Source organism: Scleropages formosus, chromosome 4 (genome assembly GCF_900964775.1).
Source record: "Scleropages formosus chromosome 4, fSclFor1.1, whole genome shotgun sequence".
In the NCBI taxonomy this organism is placed as follows: domain Eukaryota; kingdom Metazoa; phylum Chordata; class Actinopteri; order Osteoglossiformes; family Osteoglossidae; genus Scleropages; species Scleropages formosus.
In genome coordinates, this window is record NC_041809.1 from 859170 (window position 1) to 881286 (window position 22117).

General features: G+C 47.7%; 2 protein-coding genes across 6 annotated transcripts in view; both read left to right on the forward strand.

Annotated features, from left to right (window-relative positions):
• Positions 1-9773, forward strand: part of ehbp1 (EH domain binding protein 1) — a 66891-nt gene extending 57118 nt beyond the window's left edge. For all 4 annotated transcript variants that reach the window (XM_029251059.1, XM_029251061.1, XM_029251060.1 and 1 more), the window contains 4 exons: positions 4852-4951; positions 5728-5801; positions 8879-8993; positions 9095-9773. In XM_029251059.1, coding sequence (XP_029106892.1) covers positions 4852-4951; positions 5728-5801; positions 8879-8993; positions 9095-9185 — 380 coding nt within the window. In that variant the 3' untranslated portion in view covers positions 9186-9773. The remainder of the gene's footprint in view (positions 1-4851; positions 4952-5727; positions 5802-8878; positions 8994-9094) is intronic.
• Positions 9774-13585: 3812 nt separating this feature from the next.
• On the forward strand, positions 13586-17904 carry otx1 (orthodenticle homeobox 1). 2 transcript variants are annotated; one of them, XM_029250816.1, is made up of 4 exons: positions 13586-13658; positions 15774-15961; positions 16370-16521; positions 16888-17904. In XM_029250816.1, the coding sequence occupies exons 2-4, from the start codon at positions 15865-15867 to the stop codon at positions 17674-17676; spliced, it is 1038 nt and encodes a 345-aa protein (XP_029106649.1). In that variant the 5' UTR covers positions 13586-13658; positions 15774-15864; the 3' UTR covers positions 17677-17904. The 2 variants fall into 2 exon arrangements, with proteins under 2 accessions (XP_029106649.1, XP_029106648.1); XM_029250815.1 differs by lacking the exon at positions 13586-13658 and having other exon boundaries at positions 15500-15961.
• The last annotated feature ends 4213 nt before the right edge of the window (positions 17905-22117 follow it).

The following is a 22117-nucleotide window of genomic DNA, read 5'->3' on the forward strand; positions in this document are numbered from 1 at the left end:
GTTGCCTCTCCTGCCCCCTTCTGTCTCACACCATGATGTTTGTGTATTCAAAGTCGTGAGGTGTCAGCCTGGGCTTCCTTCATGAGAGCACACTCAGCATTTACTGTACTGTCCTCCCAGTGTGCTGCACCTGGGTCTGTAGGTGGTGTACTGCTTAGGGCTGTAACCCACTGTTCAGTAGACCTGGGTTCAAACCCCACCTCCTGCCGTGGTGCTCTTGAATGAGTGTAGTAAAAATTACCCAGCCGTGTACATGGGTAATACGGTGTAAGTAGCTGAACTTTCTATGTCTCCTTGGAGAAGAGTGTCACGTAAATGAGTGAAGGAATTGAAAGTAAACATTGTGCAAAATTGAGCTCAGAGGACCCCCTGCAGTGTCAGTGTCCCCATTAGTCCGGTCAGGACCTCAAGAGACTTTTATGTTTGTGAGCACACCTTCCTGAGGCAGAGGGCAGCCCAATCCCCCAACATGCTGCTGGCCATCCTGCTCATGAGGACCCCGGTAGGGATGCTTTGTTACTCCATCCAGATGTATTTCCATTGCAGTGAGACTTGGGGCATCCTCAATTTAGCAAAAAAGCCAACAAATAAATGAGTTTGCTTAAGTCAGCCGGAGAATGGAGGCCGTGTTAAACTGACTGCAGCACTGGGGCAAACGGGGATTATTCCTATATTTGGCATCACTTGCTTTCTGCTGGGTGGCCCTACTTGTCAAACGACAGGCTGGGGGAGGGGCCTTTAGCACAAGGACGTTCACATGGCATGTTGGGAAACGGAGAACGACTAATTCCATCAAAGGTGGAGAAATCAGCCATTAATTTATTCTACTCCCCCCCCCCATCTCTGCACCCCTTCCATTGTTGGCCCAATTGTTGATCATTTGTGCAACATCTGGTGCTGAGCTCAGTGGGGAACAGGACCCGTCCAGCAGGCAGGCCACCAATACAGGTGCTGAGAGGCCTGACTGTGACAAGGGAGGCGAGGAAAGACATCGAAAGAATTGATGACGTCCCAGGCAAGAAAGAAAAGTTACAAGAGTGGCGCTAAGACGCAAAGTGATGGAGACGGTTCACATTCGGCTGCCTCCATTAAGCGCCACGTGTGCCTGAGAAAGAGCTGCCGGCACCTAGATAGTCGTCCTTCCCAGCCAATGGACAAGCCACTTTCACACTCTAATTAAAATAATAATTAAAAAAACGTAGAAAGGCTCTGCGGCGGCGTTGTGTGGAAAAGTCCCACAGTGTGGTGTTCAAGAGGCCATGGCCCCCCGGCGGGCGGAAGCAGATTGTTTAAAGCCTAATGACGGAGGACTGGCGCCTTGGCGCTCTCCCTGCCCTCCCTGGCCTGCCTGTCCTCTCTGCCTGCGCCTGCTCACAGCGACCCGTGGAAAAGTCCGTTATCTGCCTTCACCGCCCCTGTCACAAGGCAAACTTCAATTAAACTGCTTCCCAGTGATCCATAAAGTTCTCTCTGGTAGCTGTTTGTCCATAGCTACACTGTTTAAGGGCAAATGACAGTTTGTTCTTGTTTTTCACTCATTACGATGCCACGGTTGTAGCAAACTATCAGCACTCGTCTGTCAGAGAGAGATGGGCTGGTTGTGCGTCAAAGTCGAGCAGATTCCTTTGGGGTTGTTAGTGTCTGTCTGGCGATGGTTTTTGAGAAGGGCATTGTGGGAAATGCAGGTTCTGGCCTTTGGGTCTCTGGGCAGTGAGGTGCAGACCTTCCTCCAGAAGAGCAGGCACACATGGCCCCAGAGGACCAACTTGTGTTTTTTACCACAATGTTGAAAAGCTGCGGTCCATTGGAAGACTTTAATGTCACGCAGAAAAACGTGTGTTTCACTGTATATATTTTTCATTTATAATGTGGGTGCATTGGGGAAAGAGGTGAAAAGTAGGAGTTTGTTCCAGGTGTTTTTGATCACATTGTCACTTTAGTCTTTTCTGTTCTCACGTTTCACACTGACATTCAGGAGGAAAAATACAAGTCTAAAGCAAAAGGGTGGAATGAACCAACCAGCAAAGTTGTTCCGTGGAGCTGCCATCTGAATAGAACCAGACAGGGATGCTGTTGCTTTTTAGTTCTTTTTTTCCCCTCATAATTCCTCTGAGTAGCCCAGGGTAGCGAGCGCCATGCTGTGCTGGAAACCAGCAGGAAAGACAAAAGCTCAATGAGGGGGCGCGCTGGCCGCAGAGGGCTGGAGTAGGCCCGCCGTGCGCCTCGGCCACGCTGCTCCGGTCCCCATGCTAATGAGCTCCCTCTGATCTTTCCTCAGCCTCCCCTGTGTCCAGCATCTTCGAGAACCACATGGTGCCGGCAAAATAAAGACGCCTAAATGAGAATTTCCAATGCTTTTTGTATCGGGGGCTTGGACCCTTTCTCTTGGCATGCTCATTAAATATTCCCTGAGTTTTTTAAAAAAAAAAAAAAAAAAAAAAAAAAAAATTTAAAAGAAGTCCAACAGGGGGTTTTGCTAAAAGAGGGCTGTGGTGATTGTGAAGGGGCTGTACGTTCCATTAAAAAAAAAAAGGCAAAAGTGATGAATAAATGCAATCTGAAATTAGCTTTTAAAAGCGCTCCAGAATTAAAATTTGTCAATAAAAACAACGGTGTGGAAACTCGGAGGAGCTACGCATGATATCGCTGACACCTCACGCCGTCCACTTGAAAGGTCTCAGAAAAGGGTGAGAAGAAAGGGCGAATGGGGCCCGGCTCCCGCTGGCTGTTTAGGCCTCTTTAGAAGAAGCCACCGCGAAGTACGTCGCATTAGCGCCACAGATCACTGCTTAATAGGATGATGTCTTTTAGCCTTTGTTACGAGGTTATTAACTGCGATAGGTTTCTCCTCTCATCCCGGCGGCCCTTAAGAGAGCCTGTTGAGCACAAGTGCTGAAATGAGGTTCCTTGGCATTGTCCTGCCCTGTATGGAAGGAGGCTTTTAGCAAAGCACCTTTCAGGACGTTACCAGGTGACCTGCCCCGCGTTGGATTCATTACTTGAAGTGGTGCTCTTTTCTCCAGAGACCCTTGATTCTGCGTCTGCGTTGATCACAGCCAGAGCCCAGCTGACAGAGGGGTGACATGCGAAGCAAAGACTCTGATGCCAGTAAATATGATCACAGTAATGTTAGAAAGGTAAATAGGAGCTGCAGCAGGCTATCGGGGCCGGGTTTTGCTCCAAGTGTCTGTTTTTTCCATCTTGAAATATTAGCCATTTCGACGGCAAGTCAAGGGCAGACTTCAAAACATAAGATGAAGTAATTAAATTTCGTTCAATTTATAAAGTGTTCTTCTCAGCAGAGTGGTGCACAATGCAAAGGGACAAAGATAACCATTTGCAGCCAAGGTATGTAAGGCAACCAGCAGCTGAGATGAGGAAAACAAAAACCCCAATAAATAGAATAATAAACTTCTGGGGGTCTGAGTACCAGAGGCTGTGAACCTCACTTGATTCATTCATTGTTTTTTTAAAATACATTTCTTTATTAGGCTGGTGCTCTTCCCCTGCAGAAGACTTAGTGTTAAGACACTGTGATTTAACCCTTTATGTATGAGTGTTTTTTACTATATCAATACAGGGTAGGTAGGTTGATGCATGGCACTGCAGCAGGAGATGGGATCCCTGGGTCCCTAGAGTACAAGCCAGCAGTTTTTTACTGGGATACCAATAAAAGTGGTAACTGTTGAAAGGTCAGCCCAAGTCGAGCACAAGCGAGCAGCCGGTAGCGTAGTGGTTACAGCTGCTGCCTTTGGATTCAAAAGCTGCTGGTTCAATCCTCACCTCTGACTGTAGTACCCTTGAGCAAGGTACTTAGCCTAAATTGCTCTGGTAAAATTACCCATCTTTATAAATGGGTAAATAGTTGTGACTTTAATGCTGTAAGTCACTTTGGAAAAAAGTGTTGGCTAAATGAATAAATGTAAATGTAAGTGACTTCACCTGCGTAATGCGGAAGAACACGGCTGAACCTGAAGCAGGAAGTCGAGTGTGTGGGTGCGAGCGCTAGTGTGAGAACGCACAGGGCATGACCACGGCTCCTCCTCCTCCTCCTCGTCCGCAGCAGCCGAGTCGGGACAAAGGCGAGAGCACCTCCGAGGCCGGGTCCTGAGCCTCCCTTGGGCTCGATGCCGCGCACTCTCTCTGGGTAATTAAAACAGGCCTTTGTGTGCCTGTGCGGTGCTCTGCCCACTCTCCTCCGGTGCTGCTTCCACGTCTCACGACGGCCTTTCTGCATATTCACAAAGAAGAAGGCACAGGTCTTTAATGAGCTCTCACTTCATCAGAAGAAACAAAGCTCATCTTGTTCTCCTTTGAGCCCCTGGGCGCCCCGCCGCCCCCCCTTGCTGCTCGGGACATTAGCGTCGGCGAACGGCAAGCGCCACAAAGCAAGTCCAGCCGAATCGCTTCTCTCCAAATGAATGAGTTGCCGAGATTCGCCTCTGAAAGTGCGACGGACAAATTGGATTACTGGCTATTGGACTGGACACAAAATGCGGGATGAGAAACGAGGGAAGCGCACTGTGATCACAGCCTTTCATATATCCCTTGTCTTTCTCTCTCTCTGCGCTCACCCCCCCCCCCATGCCAAGTTGGTTCCGCGCCCCTCAGGGCCCTTGTTAAAGGTAGCACTACTGTGAGACTGAGATTTTTACCCCGAACAGAGTAAAACCTCTGCTGTTGTGGTACTGTACATCTGAGCTGCATTGCCTTTCTTTATAGGACTAGAGGCATGGTAATTATAGTAATCGTCTGTGTGTGTGTGTGTGTGTGTGTGTGTGTGTGTGTGTGTGTGTGTGTGTGTGTGTGTGTTTCGATTCCTCATCCACACTCGCCATCTGCTGCTTGCAGGGAACAACAAGGAGGAAGAGGAGTCCATGATGCAGGAGTGGTTCACACTGGTCAATAAGAAGAACGCCCTGATCCGACGGCAGAACCAGCTGTCCCTGCTGTGAGTTCCTGTGTTTCCATGTCTGTGCCTTTCCATCATGTGACTATCGTGTTTCCATGGCACACGACACAGTTGATGTGGATTAGTGAGAATCACTGTAAATACTGTAATTGATGCCATCCACCACCCCCTCCCCTTTCCCCAGCAACATTCCTTCATGGCGATTGAGGGTCACACTTAAGAAAAGGAGCGTTTCACCCTTCCATATTTCTGCATAATTAACCAAAGCAGTTCACTGTGACTACATGTTATGATCATGTATCTGAAATGAATAAATGTAAATCTGAAGAATTACACAGAAGAACCACGAATGAACGGGTTCATGTTTATGGCCCTCTACTGCCACTTTAAGTAGTGACTTAATTGTATTGTGTAATAGTGGTGTGACATAGTTACTAAATGTTCTTTTTCAGTTTACTTCCATGTTTTACTGAACATTTACAGCACGCAGCTGAAATGCTTTAACACATCACTAGGACCAATTGTTAAAGGTCCTGTGAAAGAAGCTGGACTCAAAAGACCATTAGTGTTACATGGAGAAAGAGCACATGGACACATGGAAAATGAGTCTAAAGGGGGCTAAATGAAATGTTTGTGTTCACACACCCCACTTTCGTTTTAGTTGTGTTTTTTCCCATCTGTACAAATAGCTGCGATTAACATGGCACTCAGGTGATGTCGATGGTGGGCCTTTGAGGGACTGTAAATTAAAGGTCTCTCTAAGTGTTAATTGATTTGCTAATTAACATATTGATGGACTTGTACCACTCCCCCAGGGAAAAGGAGCACGACCTTGAGAGACGCTTCGAGCTGCTGAACCGGGAGCTCAGAGCCATGCTGGCCATCGAAGGTGAGACCGACCTCATCCCCAGTGAGGTGTGTGTGTGTGTGTGTGTGTGTGTGTGTGTGTGTGTGTGTGTGCGTGCTCACGTGTGTGTGACAGAGAGAGAAATGGGAGATGCACAGACTGGCACATGCAGCTTCTGCAGCTCTGAACTCTGACTGCAACCCGGTGTGATCCACTTTACTGTTCTTCTGCCTGCAGTTACTGTAATTTGCGTTCACTGGGATCTTCCGTGTGAGATGCAAAACCACAGCGTGTGAGCAGTCAGCTTGTGCCTGAGAGTGTAATACACACTGTTCAGCTCTGTGCCCCGATTGGTGCTGTGACTTGGCATCCTGTTGGGCCCCTCAGTTTACTCTGCACGCAGACAAACCCTTAGCAATGGGTGCACATTGATTTAGTACCATTTTGGCTCACCATGGTAATTCCCCTCTGCACCTGAGAAGTAATAATGGTGTGTAATAAATACGTTGTGATGAACTGGGAGCCTTTGGTTGACAGGACAGAGGGACGATGGACCTGTGAAGAGCTTGTCTGCAAAATGATCCATCCTTTCATACAGCTCTAAGTAGATGATGTTTCTTCCAGCAGGACACATCTCCACTCATGTATGTTTGTTTGTTTGTTTGTTGCTTGTCAGGTATGACATTGACCTGTGAAGAGTATCAGTAGGTGCCCAGTGTGAGAGATCAGGAAGAGTTAGACTGAAGATAGTCCACTGTAGACAAGTCCACAGTTCAGCCACATAGACCAGTTGTAGTTCAGAGCTGTTGAGTTCATGTCCACTGTTGTTGACCACATACAGTGTCTTTCCAGAAAGTTCCATCCTGCTCTTGTCACCTTGGTGTTGAAGCACTGTGTTCACTCTCACTATGGTTGAGTCCATCCATCTGATTGCTTCTTGTCATCTTCTTCCAACTTTCCCATCATCACCATTTTCTTTAGAGAGTCCAATCTTCTCATGATTTGTCCAATGTGTGAAAACATCACTCTCATCATTTGTGCTTCCAAGGACAGTTCTGGTCTGACTGGACCTAACATCCATCTGTTTGTTGTCCTGCCAGTCCATGGTGTCCTTAAGTCCGCACAGAATAGATGTGTCCACAGTATAAGACAGGCAAGCAGGTAAAGTAGGAATGCTGTATCAGAGGTGACATCAGATATACCCCTTTACCCAAACACACACGCGCACATTTGTGCCGGTTTCCTCACATCTTGTTTGGTCACGTTCGCCATATGTCTTCCTAGGGTAGTTACTACACACACTTTGACCTGTTGGTGGTGTGTGTTGACAGTACAAAATCAACTGGGTGGAGGAGGGGTCACTTTGGGTTCCTCTGCTGCTGACTCGGGGAAAAAAATGGTTTATAAGCTTTTGTTTCTCTCTCCTGCTAGTCTGGCTTCAAGGAGGATACCTCCGTCTCCCCTGGGTTTGTGTACATGCCTGTCGCCATTAGCGATGGGTTTGTGAACAGTGGGAGCCCGTGCTTCGTCCTCAGCACATGTTTATAAAATCAATATGTAATCTCAACAAGCCGCTTTGGCGGGTTCTGAGATGAGGCTCTGAGGGGCTGCACTTCGTTAACCTCCTCCTGCTGCTGCTGCGCGCGTACACACACACACACACACACACACACACACACACACACACACACACACACACACACACACACACACACACACACACACACAGAGTGGTCACAGGGGCTGCTGCAGTCCACACAACTCTGTTGTGAGGATATTGTGAACTGAGCTTCTCACACTTCACAGCCAGTTTGCTCTCTGTGTTTCTCTTCTAACAGTTTGCACCTCCTACACATCACATATTCAGATCCGTAGCCTAAGGTTTCCCGACTCCTGCTTTTGGTCAAAGGGTTTCCGTCCAGTCGTTGCTCCGTCGAGCTGCAGTAGCAGTGTGGGTGATTAGGGGCCACACCTTCCTCCTGTTTGTTGCTCCTGATGGGGTGGAGCTCCATACTGACTGCTGATACTCCTAACATAGCGCCCCCACCATGGCCTTTGCTGCATAGGCAGCCCTCCATGGTCACCTTACAAAACGCATTTAAAGACAAAGTTCATTGAGAAGTTTGCTTCTACCATTCAGGGAGATTCATTTGCTTTCATCCCCCCCCCGGGGCACAGTGCAGCTGTTTCCCTTCAACACAACACAGGTGCCGTGTTGCGCAGCTCAATCACAAATCTGCCAGCTTGGTCCACAGGTTTGTCGTCAGCAGGCCTGAAGTCCTCAATACGTTTTTTTTTCTTTTTTTTTTTTGCTGGGGGAAGGGGGGTGCTGGGATTTGAACCACCACATTCCTGTATGGATTCTGAGGACTCACTTGGTTACCGCGAGGCTGCTTTGTCCAGCTCGTCCAATGGGCAAGGGCTATGAGCAGGGAGAGGGACCCCGAGGCATCGCATACACTCTGCACTTGTTCCACCCCGCCCCCTTATTCTCTACCCGGTGGGGTGGGGGAGTCTTGCGTCTGTTTTCTGTTAGTTGCCCCCCCCCCCCCCCCCCGGGCCTCATTTGTTCTGCCATGTTGCTTGTCATTCCTCTCCATTGTCTACCTCCCTAATTAGGGGGGCGGGACCCCTAGGGCTGTGATTGACAGCCTGAAGCTCCCCTCCACACCAAGCTGGGGTAGACCTGTGGCTTTCTGGCTGCAGTCTGTGAGAAGAGGGAAAAGGTGGTGGAAGTGTTGAAGGCCCCTGTCCCGGGTTCAAGGAGGCCATTTGTCCCAATCTTCCTGCTGCCCCTCTCCCTCCTGTGAGCTTACTGTTAAGAAAGCCACGTGCCCCAGCAGAGGGGCCAAGCAGCAGGCCTTTCAAACCCAGAGCAGCAGAGAAGCCTTTTCTTTGCACATGTGTGTACTGGTGTGTTGGCTGTTCACACGGTGGTTACCCCCCTTCTGTTAATCTGTTGTTAATATTGTCATTGATATAGACACCACTGGGTAGACGTGTCCCTGTGTTGCCACGCCCCTAGTGGCTTTTAGCCTAATGACACCGTGTTAGCTGCAGCCCCTCACTTCAGAGTGAGCCGCAGGGCTGCTCACCTTGCCCCGGTTTTGTCTTTGCAGACTGGCAGAAGACAGAAGCGCAGAAGCGCCGTGAGCAGCTGCTGCTGGACGAACTGGTCATTTTGGTGAACAAGAGGGACGCGCTGGTCAGGGACTTGGATGCACAGGAGAAGCAGTAAGTGGAGGGGGGGTGAGGGTCCCACAGTCACCTGAAGTAGTTGGTGAATGGAACGGAGGAGGCTGATCATCCCTGTGGTCCTGCCCCCCTTCCCCCAGGGCTGAAGAGGAGGACGAGCACCTGGAGCGCACGCTGGAGCAGAACAAGGGAAAGATGGCCAAGAAAGAGGAGAAATGTGCCCTTCAGTGACGGCTCTGGAAGGAAACGCGTTTTGTTCAGTGAAATGTATCTTCATAATAGTGAGTATTAAAGAAAACACTTTAAGAGATGTGGCACGTGTTGCAATTGGTGCACGTGTCTGGTGGAGGGGTCCACGCATCGTCCCTCAGTGGCTTCTTACCACTTTAAAGTCCACTGCTGCTTTTTCTTCGTCTTTGTTTCATTGTGTTTGCTTTGGTCAAACATGCCAGGTACTTTTATTTAAAATGTGCAACTGCAGCACAAGTGGGGGGAGGAGAATGAACCAAAACCATAGAAATCATGTGAGCACCGAGAGAGACGGTTTACATGGCGGAGAAGGTATTTACCTTGGTGACTGAGGTGTTAAGAGGTGGCCGCTTCCCTGTGGGCCCGAGGACTCTGCTGGGGGGGGTCGGAACTTTCATAATAGGGATTCTTCCGCTACCTAAGGGGAGGGGGAGGAAGGGGAGGGACTCGGACCTGCGCCCACATGAGCCACAAACCCATCCTTTCAGATCCTCCTCACGCCAAACCTGACGTGTTTTACCTGCTCTCAGGTTGTCTTTGGACAAAGCTCTTTTGGTTTTACTTTTTTTTTTTTTTTCTTTTTTTCTTTTTTTCTTTTTTTCTTTTTTTTTCTTAAGTGTAAATCAGTTGTTGGGACGTTTTGTGTGTGTGTGTGTGTGTGTGTGTGTGTGTGTGTGAGTGAGAGAGATGGATTGGGGGGGCGGTGGGCGGGACACCTATTTATTGGCGTTTTTACCTTCTCCACTCTCATGTGAGTACATTACAGCATCAAGACTGTACATTTGCTCAATGTCTTCTCTTTGTATTTATTATATACTTTATTAAAAAAGGAATATGCTTTCATGTGCAAATATATGGGTTTCACATACGGTTGTCTTCTGTGCACTCATTTACCTGTTTATTTATTTCTCTGTCTAAGCTATAAATAAAAGAGCTGTGCTTTCATACACAGTGTTTGGGCCTTTGCTGCTTATTAGGGACACAACTTTCATAACATCCCATGTCCATCCTCAGAAGTGCTGAAGGGAGAAAGTTCCAGTAAAGTCCGTAAGGTATGAAACAGATCATGTGCCTCTTGCTTGGTTTTTATACAACTAGCTGGCAATTTGTGTAATAGTGGTGAAGAAAGGGCTCCCGGCGAGACTGAGGAGAGCAAAACTGCTCAAAGTGCATCTTTTTCCCGATTCTCGTCGTTTCGAATATGTAAAATATGATTTTAAAAAATATAAACTGCATAATTTTTATTTATAGTACCTTGTACATTTCCACAGGTCTTGTTTAATTCCAGTTTTCTCTCCGTGTGTTTGATTTTACTGGAAATTCTCTCCAAATCTGCCCTCGTCCTGCGCCTTCAGTGTCGGAATCCAAACTGTCGGAAAAAGTTCTCGAAACTTTCACACCAATCGCATTTCGGCAAATTTGCTGGGAATTTTCCTGGGATTTACCGTAAATCCACAAGGCTTCTACTTTTATTCTATTCTCCTATAATTCTTGGAAAGGTTTCCTTCAACTTTTGTGTTTTTGTTTTGTATCATTTCTCTCTCATTTCACATTTGTAAGTTAAAATCGTAACGTGGCCTGTAATTTCGGAAAAATGCGAAATCCAACGAAAAAAGATAAATTTTCAAATCGTGTGTTTTGTCTACATTTGAACTAAACGTGCTTTAATTTTTAGGACGTAACACACAGTAACACATTAAAACAAATTGTCCCTTTTCTGCAATTCTTTATAAGAAGCACTAACACTGCAAACTTGCTAATACATCTGTCGGAGACTCCAGTGCGGGTTTTACTGAGGTTTTTTACAATCATAAAATAAAGAAATTACACTTAGTTCTTTTTGCCATTTATTTCTCTCTTCTTTTTTCGGCACCATGAAATTCTCAAACTACACACTGTGCAGCGGCTGTTCACGGTAATCAATTATAAAAAAAGTAAAAGACTGAAGTCGTTTTCCGGGAGAATAAATGGAGCGGCTGTTCTTACCTGAGCGCCACAACAAGATGTAGCGCTATTTATTTTCAGTGAACTACGTTTCGTCTACATTATTATTATTAATAATAATAATAATAATAATAATAATAATAATAATGTAAAAAGGCTGGATGGAAACAGTCACCCTGCCTCTGGGCTCAGAGAGCCCCTCCACGCGCAGGTGCTCCTCGGGGGTCCTCGTGCACACCCATCCGCGGGGGGTCGCAAAGCGGAGCGCACGAGCGCCTTCGCAGTCCGGGAGCCGGAGACCCGGTACGTGCAGCTCCTCCTGTCCCCCTGTCCTGCTTCCTCTTCTCTTTCCTCATTCTCTCTTTTTTACTCCCCCCCCCCCCCCCTCCTGCTGCTCTTCTGCGCTCTAATCCGCTTCTTTCCCAGATCCGCATTAAGACGCCCCCCCCGCACGCTGGGATAAGAAAAACTCCCTGTTACAAGAAAGTTGTGCTGCTCGCTCACTTTTTTATTTCTTACACACGAATCAGCGACTAAAGCTGAGAATTAAGAACATTGAATATGACTGAGTTTATGAGCGCGCCCCCACACACACACACACACACACACACCAATCAGGCTGTTGCTGGTTCTCAGTTCTCCTGCTCGGCTCCCCTCCGTGGGCCACGTGCTCCTTTGAAACACTGTGTTTTAAGTGTCAGTCCTGTTTTTCATACGTATAAATATGTAACCCGGCGTGTTTAACTCTCCGCTTTCGCTGCTCCTTATGGTGGGAGAACATCAACCAGCACGAGATGCTTCCCAACAGCTTGGTGGAGCGCTGCGCTGCGCTGCGCTGCGCTGGGGCGGGTGGGGGTGTCGTTTCGTTGCGTTGCTGTGTCGCCCTGATGCTTTGAACATTAGCTCTCTTTCAGCTCGGACCCGGGTCACAGTGGGTCACCGAGAGTCACTGCGGCTCCGACCGGCGACGTCTCCGCTTCCGCGGTGGAAACCGCGGTCCTGCTCCGGACCCCCCCCCCCCCCTCCTCGGGGTCCGACTCGAGGTGCTAGCGCTGTTCCTGGTCCAGGTCCCAGCTGCTCTCGCTCAGGTCCCCTTCTTTCCTTCTGCTCCTTCTGCTTCTTCCTTTTCTGGATCTGCTGCCTGTTCCTTCAGTTCTTCAATTCCTTCCACGTCTCCCTTCCTGTTAAATTTCACGCACATTCTTCTGAAATCTAATTCTAAGTGGGGATTAGTCTCTCATTAATATTCATGAGCTCCGAGTACAGTTTTAAGAAAATGAAAATTAACTGACAATTTGAACAATTCCGTATTTTGTACCGCAACTGGTCGACATCTCACTTGTCCTGTGGAATCCTTAATAATTACCTAAATTGATAATATAATTGTGCACGTGCAGCTCGTAAAATGGAAAAAAAAAATGTATGAATTAGAGGAACTTTTGTAAGTTACCTTTTGAGCTCTTAACTGTATTTTTATCATGCACGTTTCTCTATGAAAAATTAATTTCATGTAAATTTAATACAACTTTTCTACAAAATGTTTCAACAAATGTATCGGTTAAGTATTTACAATTTATGTAATATACTGATGTTTAATGCATTTTATTCAACAGCTGCACATTTTAAATGTTGTTTGTTGTAAACGTTCCCGTTTCTGACTTGTTTTAAAACCGCAGCTACATGAGAAAACTGGTGAAAGGTGCCCCTTTCTCCCAAGTACACTCTGTGTGTGTGTGTGTGTGTGTGTGTGTGTGTGTGTGTGTGTGTGTAATATATATGTATATATATATGTGTGTGTGTGTACATATGTATTTTTTTTTTGATTAAATTAACCCGCATTTTACGGATGTTGTCTATGAACTATTTCTTTAATAACTCATTTATTCAGCAACATGTAGAGAAGAAACAACAGAGTTAATCAGCAAGGTGGTGGATGTGTATTTAAAAGCACTATGTGTTTTTTTTATGTTTTCCTTCTAATTTTACGGATGTCTGCTGCCCAACGCATTTTTTTTTTCTGGGGGGGGGGGGTCCCATGTTGATCCGACAAGCTGATTGGCTTCTTTCGCCGTCAGTCCGCACAAGGCTGGGCGCTGATTGGTCGGAGGGGGCGGTTCCGCAGGTGTTCTCTGTTCTTAGGGGGAAGGTGATCAATCTCAGTGTGTCCACATGAACAACCGTCTAAAGACAGTGAGGACACCGAGCAGCACGAGATCACCAGCAAACAACAACCATTCGCTGCCCTCGTGACGGAGACAGTGAGGACAGCGCGCAGCCGCAGAGGTAACCAGATGTGAACCAGTTAACTAGCGAACAACCAGCACCACATTTTCACTCTCGTATTCGTCCAGCGTGGGACAAGTACCTGGATTCGCACCACGTTCAGGTGTTTTTTGGCTGATGTTCCAAAAAAAGTGCACAGCTGGATATTTGTGTACAGACAAGACAGTTTATTAGAGCGCAAAGTGCGACCCGGGAGAAGAAGGAAAAACACCGAGGAAAAAAAAAAAGGTAAGAATCGGTGACTTGTTTTGCTGCTCGCTCGGTGTTTCTGTGAACTGATTTACTTCGCTTCTTTTTTTATTTACTTATTTTCAGTTTTTAATCAGACACGTTCTTAAATTCTTTTTCAAATTCTTTAAGATCAGTTTTTGAAGAACGGAAGTAAAGTTGATTAATACATTAATGTGTCAATAGATTTAACTATTTTTACTTGGGGGAATAAACTTGTGACATGCTCTGGTGAACTTTTTGTGTTACAGAAATATTCAGAAAAAATTAATTGGCAAAACTACTAAATTGCAAATTAATTTGGAAAAATTTGTTACAGCTGCATTTCTTGAATTCAGTAAAATAAAACAAACCTGTGGCGGGCGGTCCAGAAAGGATCACAATTTTAGAATTCTGTCTTAGCTTTATTCTTTTTTTCTATTTTTAAAAAATGTATCTTAATAGTATAAATTAAAACGAACATGAATCAACTTTCTGTAAATTGAGAGGTTTGTTGGGGGTTTCTCATAATTAATTCTGCTGATAAAATTTTGTATTCTAATGATCTCCTTCCTGCTCTAATTTAGTTAATTTCATCCTTTAAGCTCCTCTGTGGTGTGAGAAGAGTGTAAATAAATAAAACGGTGTAAATGGGTAGAAACAGAGTAAATAGGTGGAGTGTAAATGGACAGAAATGAGGGTTTGTCTTTCTCGGTTGGGGTCCGGGATGGGGGATGGGGGGGTCACTTTAAATGTCTAAAAATAAACAGAAGAATTCATTCTAAATCCACAAAAATAAGTTACGAACTGAGTGTCTCCAGGTTAAGTTTTAAAAAGCGGTGAACTGTTAGTTCTTGTGCAAAATCATTTAGTCGGAGCCCATATCGGAAATTTGAACTTTTTATACAAAGTCCTGTTTTTAGGGGAACAAAAAAAGTTGAATCCGCCACAACTTTTCAGAGACAATTCGAACATTAGTGAACTATGACCAGTGGCTTTTACTGAGGGAAAATGATTAAAATTACTTAATTTAAATTTCTTTTAGGCCTCTGCAGTTATGTGACATCTTTTTTTATCGTGAAGTGTTTTTTTGTAGTTTGCCTTAATTCTGCACGAGAAAAAAGAATATTAATTCTTCATATTCGAAACTGAACTCACACGAAGTGCGTTTTTCTACAAGTTTATAATTATTACTTGTGATGAAAAATGTTCTCTGTGAGGCAGAAAAATATATAAATATAAGATTCTTATAAGACGCGCTAATTTGAAATAAACAGGGACATTTTTTTTACTTTTACAGTTACACACATTTATTGATTTATTAGACCCTTTTCTCCAAAACCATGTACATCTCGGAGAAAATACAATGAGTTCATTACATCAAGAGAAAGACAATGAAATGCCTTAAACAAAACTAACTGGCGATTTAATAATTAATAATAATGTTGAAAGTAATGTGGACGGACTGTAGACAATAATAATATACAGTATCGGTCGATGAAAACTTTTTTAGCTAATTGCTGCCCCATTTAAACCGAACACTTTCAAAATGAGCTTCATTGAATCGAAGGTAAATCTAAGTAAATTAACTTTTTTTTAAGTTTAGTGTAAGAAAACTAAAAGTTTAATAAAACATATGGAACATAACTGACCGAATTATAAACAAATTATTAAAAATCGCTCAACTGCACAGCCGACGATACATTTAAAATCCAAATTTGTTAAAGAAAAACTTATCTAAAAAATTAAATGTTAAAAAATTTTATTTGTGATTAGCAGTTGTTTTACTGTTAACTTTTTTGTTTTACTGTTTTTATTTTCTAAGTGTCGGGTTAAATTAGAATGGAATGCGGAGACAATTTTGTTACTAAACTATAATGCATTAAAATATCATTTCATTTCGGTTACGTTTTCCAAGTTCTTTTTTCTAATTTCCTTGAACTTTTCTCTAAAGCCGTTTACTTCAGCACTCGGACCTGTTTACTGAAATAGAAAGATGAGGAAACAGTATAAAATGTAACTCTTGTGCTTTTATGTGTGTCGCTGCAGGGAAACGATGTACAGTGTGTGTGTGTGTGTGTGTGTGTGTGTGTGTGAAGTGCAGGAAACACCTCAAAGACCTCATTCTCTTTCCAGACCAATCAAAGCCCGTTTGTCCGTCAAAGTGCATCGCGCGCACCGCTCGGACCCCTGGCCGGCTGTGGGGGGGGGTCCAGGCGCCTCTAGCATGATGTCATACCTGAAACAGCCCCCGTACGCCGTGAACGGCCTGGGGCTCAGTGGCGCCGCCATGGACCTGCTGCACCCGTCCGTGGGGTACCCAGGTATGCGCGCGCGCGCGCACACACACACACACACGGGATTGCAGTTGTTAACGCGGTTACTATGTATTAATTAATAAAAGTGACATGAAACATTTTTTTAATGTGCCTCAGATACATTCTGTAGAAGAGAAGGAAAGAACATTTTTAAATGTGTTTGTTTTTCCTTGACATTTTTGATACACTTGTACACTGACGCACAATGAGTGTCGTGATCCTGCTGTATTTTACACCTTTATTATCCTCACATTTTGTCGGAGCTCTGAGCGACTCCAGTGTCGTCTCCTCTTTGCGCCACGTGTCTCACTCAAGGCTGCGCCCTGTCTTGTCTTGTGTCTTGTCTTGTGTCCTGTGTCTTGTCTTGTGTCCTGTGTCTTGTGTGTCCCTCTTGTTTACACTGCGACTGCGCAGCCGCCCCCCGCAAGCAGCGCCGGGAGAGAACCACGTTCACGCGCTCCCAGCTCGACCTGCTGGAGGCGCTTTTCGCCAAGACGCGCTATCCGGACATCTTCATGAGGGAGGAGGTGGCGCTCAAGATCAACCTGCCCGAGTCCAGAGTCCAGGTACTGACCATTGCTACTGACACTGGGACTGGTACTGACAGTAGTACTGGTGATGGTATCGGTACTGTTACTAGCGATGCCACTGGTACCGGTAAAATTACCTGTAGTGGTACAATCGCGGTGTTCAACACTCTGGCCCATTTGGGTGCCCCCGCTGTAGTTCTCTTGAGCGAGGTACATACCCTGAACTGGTACAGTAAAAATGACCTGCTGGGTAAATCACTGCAAGTTAACGTTGGCGGGTGCTTTGGAGAAAAGCGTCAGCTAAAAGAATAAATAACAGAATACGAGTCACCTGGGGACACTGCTCACACCCTGGGCTTCCGACCACGTGACCGTCCTGACCAGTCTGCTCTTCCCGAGCAGGTGTGGTTTAAGAACCGCCGGGCCAAGTGTCGGCAGCAGCAGCAGAACAGCAGCAGCACCAGCAGCGCCGGCAGCGGCACCGGCACCGGCACCAAGACGCGTCTCGCTAAGAAGAAGTCGTCTCCCGCCCGCGAGAGCACCGGGTCCGAGAGCAGCGGTCAGTTCAGCCCGCCTGTCGTGTCCAGCACGGGGTCGTCGTCGTCGTCCTCCTCCAGCTCTAACTCCTCCGGCCACGGCGGTGGCCTCGGTGGCGCCACCACATCTGTCAGCACCCCAGTGTCCTCTATCTGGAGCCCCGCCTCCATCTCGCCCAGCTCCGCCCCTCCGTCTGCCTCGCTCGCAGACGCCACGCCCCCGGTCAATGCCTCCTGCATGCAGCGTTCGGTACCCGCGGCCGCCGGGTCCTCTTACCCCGTGTCCTACAACCAGGCCGGAGGCTACGGCCAGTCGTATCCTAACCCGTCAGGCTCCTACTTCGGCGGCGTGGACTGCAGCTCCTACCTGGCGCCCGTGCACAGCCACCCGCACCCCCACCCGCACCAGCTGAGCCCGATGGCTGCCTCCCCCATGCCAGGTCACCCTCACCACCACATGGGCCAGTCTTCAGGTCACCACCACCACCAGGCGTACGGCACCCCCGGTCTCACCTTCAACTCCACGGACTGCCTGGACTACAAGGAGCCGACGGCCTCTTCTTGGAAGTTCAACTTCAACGCGGCGGCTGCGGCTGCGGCTGCCGACTGCTTGGACTATAAAGACCAGGCCTCCTGGAGGTTCCAAGTGCTCTGATTGTCCTCCTCATCCTTACTTCGGGGCCCCCGGCAGTAATGACGGTACAGAAATGGCCCCGAGGACACGTGAAGTGGACAGTGGACAAGTGTCCCTTCTTCACTCAGTGAGAATTGAGAGCCGTCCAAGGAAATCCCGCAAATATGAACGGTGACCAGCCCCTTGTTTTTCCATCGGCACCACTTGTCGTGTCCCTGGACTTCTGCCCCCCCCCCCCCAACCCCCCTATGAGGACTTGGTGCCCCCCTGACCTCTATCCCAATTCACTGATGTCCAGTTTTTTCCACCTTAAATCTATTTTTCGGGCAAAACAGGTTTGAGCCGGCTGCGCACGGGCTGATATGTGTTCATGTGTATTTGGGTCAGTTGCGCTGACCGCCTTCAGTCGTTGCGAGTCAGCTGGAAAATGAATTTAAACGTAATATTTTAAAAGCCAAAATAAATACGTGGACACCGCTGTGTTTCTAAAGACTTCCTGGCTGCTTCGAGTCCTTTCCTTCACTAGTGGAGTAAAAAGAATATTAACTTCAAGGATAGTTTAGCAGCACTTGGGAAGCGCGCAAAGAGGGTCCCCACACACGTCGCTCCCTGTCTGCGAACAAGTCTTGACCTGCGGCACAGGTGCGTCGACGTGGACGCCGTTTAACTCGGAAACGGATGTAAGAGGGCAGCGTTGTCATGTTTGAATGTAGCACGAGGACTACGCGTGTCTTCTGGTTCACCGTGGTACCGCAGTGTAAGTAGATGAGAATGGGTGGGACACAGAACCACTCCTCATTATGAGGACAATAAAGTAAGTGAGCACAGAAAGGGATCAGACGGTAAAAACCAGGTAAGACGGGGAACCTGAACGTGGGTGTAGCTGAAGGGGCTTCAGTTTGTCCCTTAATGTCCCAAGGTGTCAATGGGCTTCGTCCCATTAATGATGTCGCGTCGGTGCACGTTAGCCACGTGTCCTGGTGGACAAAGGGAAGCGTTAAATGCTCAAAGTCACATGTGGTCACCAGGATTTTTACACCTGTCTGAGAAATGAAAATGCCAAGAAAGTTGCGCTGTGGGGTAAGATCCTGTCGGAGGACTTGGTGTCCAGTCAGAGCTGGACTTCGAGCTTTTGGTCTGTCCAATGTGTGTACAAAATGTGCTGTGTCCATGGGCCAAAGGCTGCCTAGGAGTCCGCCTGGATTTACCATGTTGTACCCTGCTTTTTTTTAGGACGAGTTTAACGGCGTAGCCCTTTGCTGCTCTTTGGACTGACGGTCATCGTGCTTTCTGTCCAATCCTAGAGCTGCTCAGTTACTGGACCCTGACAGCGTGTGTGTGTGTGTGTGTGTGTGAGAGAGAACCCCCCCAGTGCTCGGGATGCAGTTTAAACCTCTCTGCGACGGAACCAACAAGAGTGAAGTAGAGGACTGATCACCGCGCATTCAAATGGCTCTCAACTTTCCTTCCCACTGCTGTTTTACGGTGAATTTGGGCTCTTTTCTCGCCACTCGTTGTGTTTCTCTGTCTGTGCTGCACTGGTCGGTCGCAGGTCCGACATGTCGGGACCATTGGACACCGATGGCTTAGACGAGAGACGCGTCCTTCTGGAACCTTCTGTTGAACCACAGCAGGAAACGTACCCATTCGTGTCGTTTTTCTTCACGTATCAAATATCGGCCGCTTCCTTCACCCCTTTTATGTCGCACATTAATTCACAGTATATACATCATAAAGAGTTTTTTCCCCTCAATATCCATGGGGGGTTGAGGGGGGAGTGGGTGAAGGGTTGTGTTTTCACGTGTTAATAATGTCACCTGGTCAGAACCCAGAAACATTACAAATAACAGTCGGAAAATGATACAATAAGGTGTGAAAGACGGTTTTCTGAATGAAGCTTCTCTGCTTCCTCTCTTCTCCATCCTCACACCGATGAATGTTTGAATGACGATGGTGATGATCACAATGGTAGTGATTATGATCTATGCTGGATTTCCCACAATGCTGTGCAGCCGCTTGGCTCGTGGCTGTAAACAAACACAGACCTCCCACAAACACCTTATTGAACTCAATCAAAACTCAATCGAGCGAGTCAACGAAGCACACGGCGGTTAGACCGTAAAGCCACTTGGGGGTTTTTCAGGGCCGAGCGGAGCGGCGCTGCGGAAGGAAACATCTGGGATGACTCGGTGATCCGGGGCCCGGCGGCGGGTGGCGGCGATCCGGGTGAACTCCAGGTGTAAATGAACCTGTGACACAGGAAGGCGCCGCTTTCCGTCTCAGGCCTTTGTGCCGAATCTCCTGGATAATTGGAACAAAGGATCTCGATGAACGCGTTCGCTGTGTGTTCGCTGACACAGAACCGCTGAATAAAGAAGGGTGGACAAAGGTGTGGGTCGCGATCCCCCCACGCGCACACACACACGAGGCTCAGCGAGAAAACGCAGTGTGTGCAGGAGCTGGTAAGTAAACGCCGAACCTGAAACGTGACCGACTCAAAAGGAGAGCCGTTACTCTTATAGTTCCCCGTCGAACCCGTCTCCATCCCAATCCGTGCGGCCCTGTACCTGGCGCAGAGATTCAACGGCGGCCGCCATCCAGCCGCCGACAGGATCCAGAACATCCGACCTGGGAGCCGCGGCCCCAGACGGACGAGCGAAAGCTGCCGGTTTGTTTATTGTTCATGGCCCCAGCGTGACGCCAGCGTCCTGCTCCCGCATCTCAGGCGAGCAGAGAAGTTGCCGCTTTGCGTCCCGTCAGAGATCATCCGCTTACTGTTGCGCGGCAGGTCGGCGATGCTTTTGCGAAGTATTACCTGCAGGCACAGGTGTGAAGGAGACCGGGGTCGAACCATTCGAAGAAGAGATCGGGATCCTGAAACACAGGTAAGACGACGGACATTTGAAGTCCAACGCTGTTCTACTTGTCCCAATAAATAAATATGTTCTTTTGGGACATGTCCGGGTGAAGCGCCCTCATCTGAAGCGACTGAAATAGGGAAGAGAGCGAGGCCTCGGGTAAGAGACCCGCACGGCTTTACGTGTCTTCAGGTGTCCCAGACAGGTGTGTGATCTGTACTTGGCAGGACTCTCTAGACGTGTGGGCAAAACTCAGACTCACGGAACACATCCGTGTAAAATGTGATGGGCGAAACAAAAATGACACTCCTTCAAAAAGAAAAATTTCTGCACATGTAGACACGTGACCTCCGTGAACCAATCGGGGAGGAGCTCTCGGAATGGCCTGTAGGGGCAGCGCTGAGCACGTGGCGCTCGACGTTCATTGTGCTCTCGGCATTCCCGGGATGCTCTGAAAAGATGAGCAGAGAATTCTGTGCGGACACGTGCACTTTAACACGAACGTGGCGCGTTTTAACTTGAAACGTTCGCTTGCTTAGCTGAGTGTTTCGAAGGAGCGTAAAACTCGTGCGGCAAAAAACTTTTCAGCAGTTCAGGTTAAGCTGCGTTTAACTAACCCTCGTCACGTTAAAAACTTAATGGTCCAATTTCAAGACAATTAAAACATTTGCTTCGGCAACAAATATTTACGCAACAGATGGTTTGCCAGCGAAAAGCCAGCTGTTCCTGCTGCTGCTGCTGCTGCTGCTGTTTAATTCGCGTTTCCCGGTGATCCGAGGTGTCGTGGCAAGGAAAAAAAATTAAATGAGGAAAAAGCAGCATGCGGGAAAACGAGGCTCTGCTTTTGCCGCAACCCTCCGTTCTTCATCGCAGGCAATTACCGAGAGGCACTCCATCTTTCCGCCGCTGGGCTCGTGTCGTGGGCCGGACGACGAACACGCGAGTAACGGGAGCGTAAACGCAGCGCCGCGATATGTTCGCATGCGAGAGCCGTCTCTAATACGGCGTTCCGCACATTTCCGGTGGCTCCGCTCCAGAAAAGGACATAAAACGGCACCGATGTTTAATACCAGCAGCTTTTTGGGGCTGGAGGGACAAAAGAGCGACCAAAAATCCGCCGCGATCTCCCGTCCGTTTCAGCATCACCGCCGCTATATTTCGTATGGAAATCCTCTTAGAACGCAGAGTAAATAGATTAGGACACAGCGGAGATTAAGGAGCGCCGGCTGCTGTCGGATTAAGGCCGAGCGGCGGCCGGCTGCGGGTCCCTTCGTCTCACGAATAATCGCGGAAAACAAAAATGCAAAGCAAACGCAACATCGCGGCGTCGTCTCCAACGCGGTGGCTTCCCTCACGTGAGGAGCGCTCGGTCGTACGCGTTTCGCGAGGTTCGCGCCGGAAGCCGTCATCTCGCGCTCGTGAGAAATGCCTTGTGGGAACTACAATTTCAGTGGAAAAACGAGCCAAGCGACAGGGTGCAGGATCCACTGTGCACCTCGGGTGTCTTCCGGCCGTCTTCTAGTGTGTGCTGGCCAGCAAAAAAAAAAAAAAGAAAACTTTTTACACTATGATGATGAAAAGTGCTGTAGTAAGTCCATAAGCAG

Bases quoted from the DNA above. Each gene is read 5' to 3' on its own strand.
- otx1 (XM_029250815.1), top strand. From the start codon at position 15,694: ATGTACAGTGTGTGTGTGTGTGTGTGTGTGTGTGTGTGTGAAGTGCAG. The intron at 15,962-16,369 runs GTATGCGCGCGC...GCGACTGCGCAG, and splicing joins CCCGTCCGTGGGGTACCCAG to CCGCCCCCCGCAAGCAGCGC. The intron at 16,522-16,887 runs GTACTGACCATT...CTTCCCGAGCAG, and splicing joins TGCCCGAGTCCAGAGTCCAG to GTGTGGTTTAAGAACCGCCG.